At 51.9% G+C, this 3,027-nt stretch overlaps 1 protein-coding gene across 1 annotated transcript in view; it reads left to right on the top strand.

Moving 5' to 3' along the window:
• PTPN9 (protein tyrosine phosphatase non-receptor type 9) overlaps nucleotides 1–3,027 on the top strand; it is a 24,945-nt gene that overhangs the window by 2,639 nt on the left and 19,279 nt on the right. Inside the window, exon 7 of the mRNA XM_035899595.1 lies at nucleotides 1,798–1,878. Coding sequence (XP_035755488.1) covers nucleotides 1,798–1,878 — 81 coding nt within the window. The remainder of the gene's footprint in view (nucleotides 1–1,797; nucleotides 1,879–3,027) is intronic.

The raw sequence follows: 3,027 nt of genomic DNA, 5'->3' as shown, positions 1-3,027 counted from the left end.
TTCACAAGCGGAAGCTTTTTTTTCTTTTCTTTTTTTCTCCCCTTACAGATCAGGCTTCAAAATGCACTTCTGATGAAATGGGATGCTGTGTTCAGGATGTAAATAGAACCACTGAGTATTGTAAATGAGTCTGGGTTTTGTTGGGTGGCCAGCCAAAGTGCTGAGGGAGAGCAGACTTCAGGGTATCAGCTAACTTCCATGCCATTTTTAGCTTTCCCTTGAAACAGAATGGAAAACCAGTGTGGTTTTTAGCAGGGCAGCGTTGGTTGGCAGCCTGACTACAATGGCATTTACTGTTGCGTAGTCTTGTGGGCTCGTAAGGCAAGAGGAAAGGCTTGTAAAGCTTTAGCCTTCCCTCCTGCCTAAACTAATCACTGAAGTTGTCGAGATAGATGCCGGATTTGCAATCCAGAGGCCCTGCTGAGCAAGGATAAAAAGTCTTCCTTTGAAGACTTACATGTGCAGATCAAACTTAGAACTCGCAGCAGCTTGGAAAGTGATTTTTGGGGACAGACATAAGAGATTTGGCAGCCTGTTTTATGGAGTGCAGTTTGCAAAGCAGGACCTGGTTGCTGTGTGGCCCCCATGCGTACTCAGACATGGCTAAAGCAGAGCAGCTCCTGCAGGTTTAGCAGATCAGTTGTAAACGGAGATGACCGCTCCTCTGCCAGCAGCAAAGATATCTGAAGAACATCCTGTTCTGACTCCAACGGGAATATCCAGAAGACAGCTACCTAACGAAGGGGGGGTCGTTTCAGCTTTCATTTCCTGGGTGGAAAGATTTGCTCAGCTGAGCCAGCAGCCTGGAGCAGACGTCTGTCTGCTTTGCATCCTGCCCAGAGGTCATAGTTTTCTATTTTGGTTAGAAGAGTGTCTCGGGGTCAGCTCTCCTGAAAAGTCCTTCCTGCACCCCTTAGATGTTTGGGGAAAAAAAGGTATTGGGAGCATGTGGGAGCTGTGTGCTGAGTCTCTGCCATCCACATCTCTCATTAAATGCCAGAGAGGGGGTCCTTGGGAACTGGGACAATAAAATACCTGAAATAGATCTTTCTGGGCCCTCTAGATTCCCTGCTGTCTGGACACCATGGTGGCAGTCCCCCAGTCTGCTTTTAAAGGTCATCTTCTGTTACTGCAGTGAGAAGAATCGTAAAGTTACAGCAATGTATGTGCTTTATCCAGCATTGCTGGGGAGGTGGCGGGGAGTGTCTCTCAGGACTTCTTCCACCCCATCCTCTCTGGTGGCTAGGGTGATTTTTTTGTAGGTTTTCGTGCAGGCACTTCCAGTTACTTTAGTGGGATATGATTGGCACTGATGGGCAGCTTGGTCCTGTCATTGTGTCTCTAGACCTGGGGATTGCTTACAAATTGCCATTCTGAATCGCACTGGAGGCCAGTCTGTCCCAGTAGCACATAGTAATTGCAGAGACCAGTTGCTATGGAAAAAGTTTTTTTTATACCGGTCGTGCTCCCTCTGACTTCATCAGCCAGTGGTTGTAACCTAGACCATGGAGTTCACAGCCACCAGGGGACCTGCCTTTCAGGAGCTGGTCTAAACCTCTTTTCAGCCTGTTTTTGCTTTTGGGCCCCCGAAACCCTGTGGCAGCAAGGCTAGCAGTTTAACAATGTGGTCCCTGCTTGAGATCTCCTCTCTGGTTACTTTGTCTGATGCCTGTCCCTTACCTTCTCTCTCGTGCTGGATCTTGCACTGGGGGAAATCCTTCCTAGCTACCTCCACACCAGTGCTCGATTCAGTGACTCATTCACAGTTGTCTCTCTAACCCTTTCTTACTCTTTCAGTTCAAATTTGTGGGCCTGGAGAACTTCCCCTGCTCCTCGGACAGCCTGTGTAAGGTGCTGGCTATGGACTTCCCATTTGAGGTGAGAACACGCAGGTGGGGGCCTGGATCTCGGCCTTAGAGACAGCCCCGCTGTGCATCTCCCAGTGCTTGGGGAGAGGAGCATCCCCTCCGCTTGGGAGCTGTGCTCTTCTGAGGCCTGCGGGAAGCTTGCTGAGCTGTGCTGTTGTTTCTGTGTATGGGGGATGGATGCCTTTTATGCACGTGGCTGATCTGTAACCCTGTCATCAGGTACAGGCTGCCTCCAACCAAACTAATTAGCGAGAGTTAAACCGTAGCATTCCCTGTGTTTGGGCTGCCTTTGCTGCTGTTGGCTGAAGGAGCCCTTGGGGAGGAGAGGGTTGATGGGGATACCCAGACTGCTTCCAGAAGCAGCGTAGCTCCCATTCCCGTGGCAGTGTGATGGGCAGCTGACCCTTTGCTTGCTGCCCAGGGTGGGCTTGCGTGGGTACAGGCATGAGGATCCTTGCAGTGTGCTCCCTGATGTGATGGTGTTTCTCCAGAGGTCTGTGAGGTGGGCAGAGCGGTGTCTTTCTCTGACCTCTTTCCCAGGCTCTGTGTTTCCTTAGTCAAGCTACTCCTGTCTGTCTGTGTGCAAGGTACCCAGCTACCCTGTGTCTTGTGGAGATGGAAGGGGGGGGGTAGTAAGCTCCTGAGGGGTTCGGGTGTTAGTGATGATGAGATGCCTGAGACGTACTGGAGCTGGGGGCAGATGGCCCCCTGCCACTGGATCTCATGGAGGGGATAGTGCGAGCTCTGCTTTTTGCTTTAGTACAGAACTGGCAGCTTCCTGCCTTTGGCTCCTGCTGCTCTCGGTGCTCTGAGGTGGCTGTTCTCTCAGCAAGGGTGGCTGAAAAGGACACCTGCAGTGGCTTCAGCAGCTTTAGAAGTAGGTGCTGTTCCGGCCTCTCTGCTGACCGGTGGGAGAAAGGCAGGATGGGCAGCTCGATGTGCTGTCCAGTTCAGCTGTCTGTGGTTGTGAGTCGCCAGCCGGAGGCTCTTCTGAAAACAGCTGAGACTGCTTTTGGTGGCTGTCCTGGCTGTCTGAGCCCTGAAGTGGAAGAGGTTGGAGGAGGTGGTGGCATTCCAGCACGGCATCGGCAACAAACATCTGGGAACCAGAAGCTCCTCTGGTGGCTGGAGCAGTTCCCATGGGGGGCCCAGCCTCCGG

Source organism: Egretta garzetta, unplaced genomic scaffold (assembly GCF_000687185.1).
Source record: "Egretta garzetta isolate BGI_Z169 unplaced genomic scaffold, ASM68718v1 scaffold287, whole genome shotgun sequence".
Lineage (NCBI taxonomy): Eukaryota > Metazoa > Chordata > Aves > Pelecaniformes > Ardeidae > Egretta > Egretta garzetta.
This window is presented reverse-complemented; position numbering and strand designations above follow the sequence as displayed.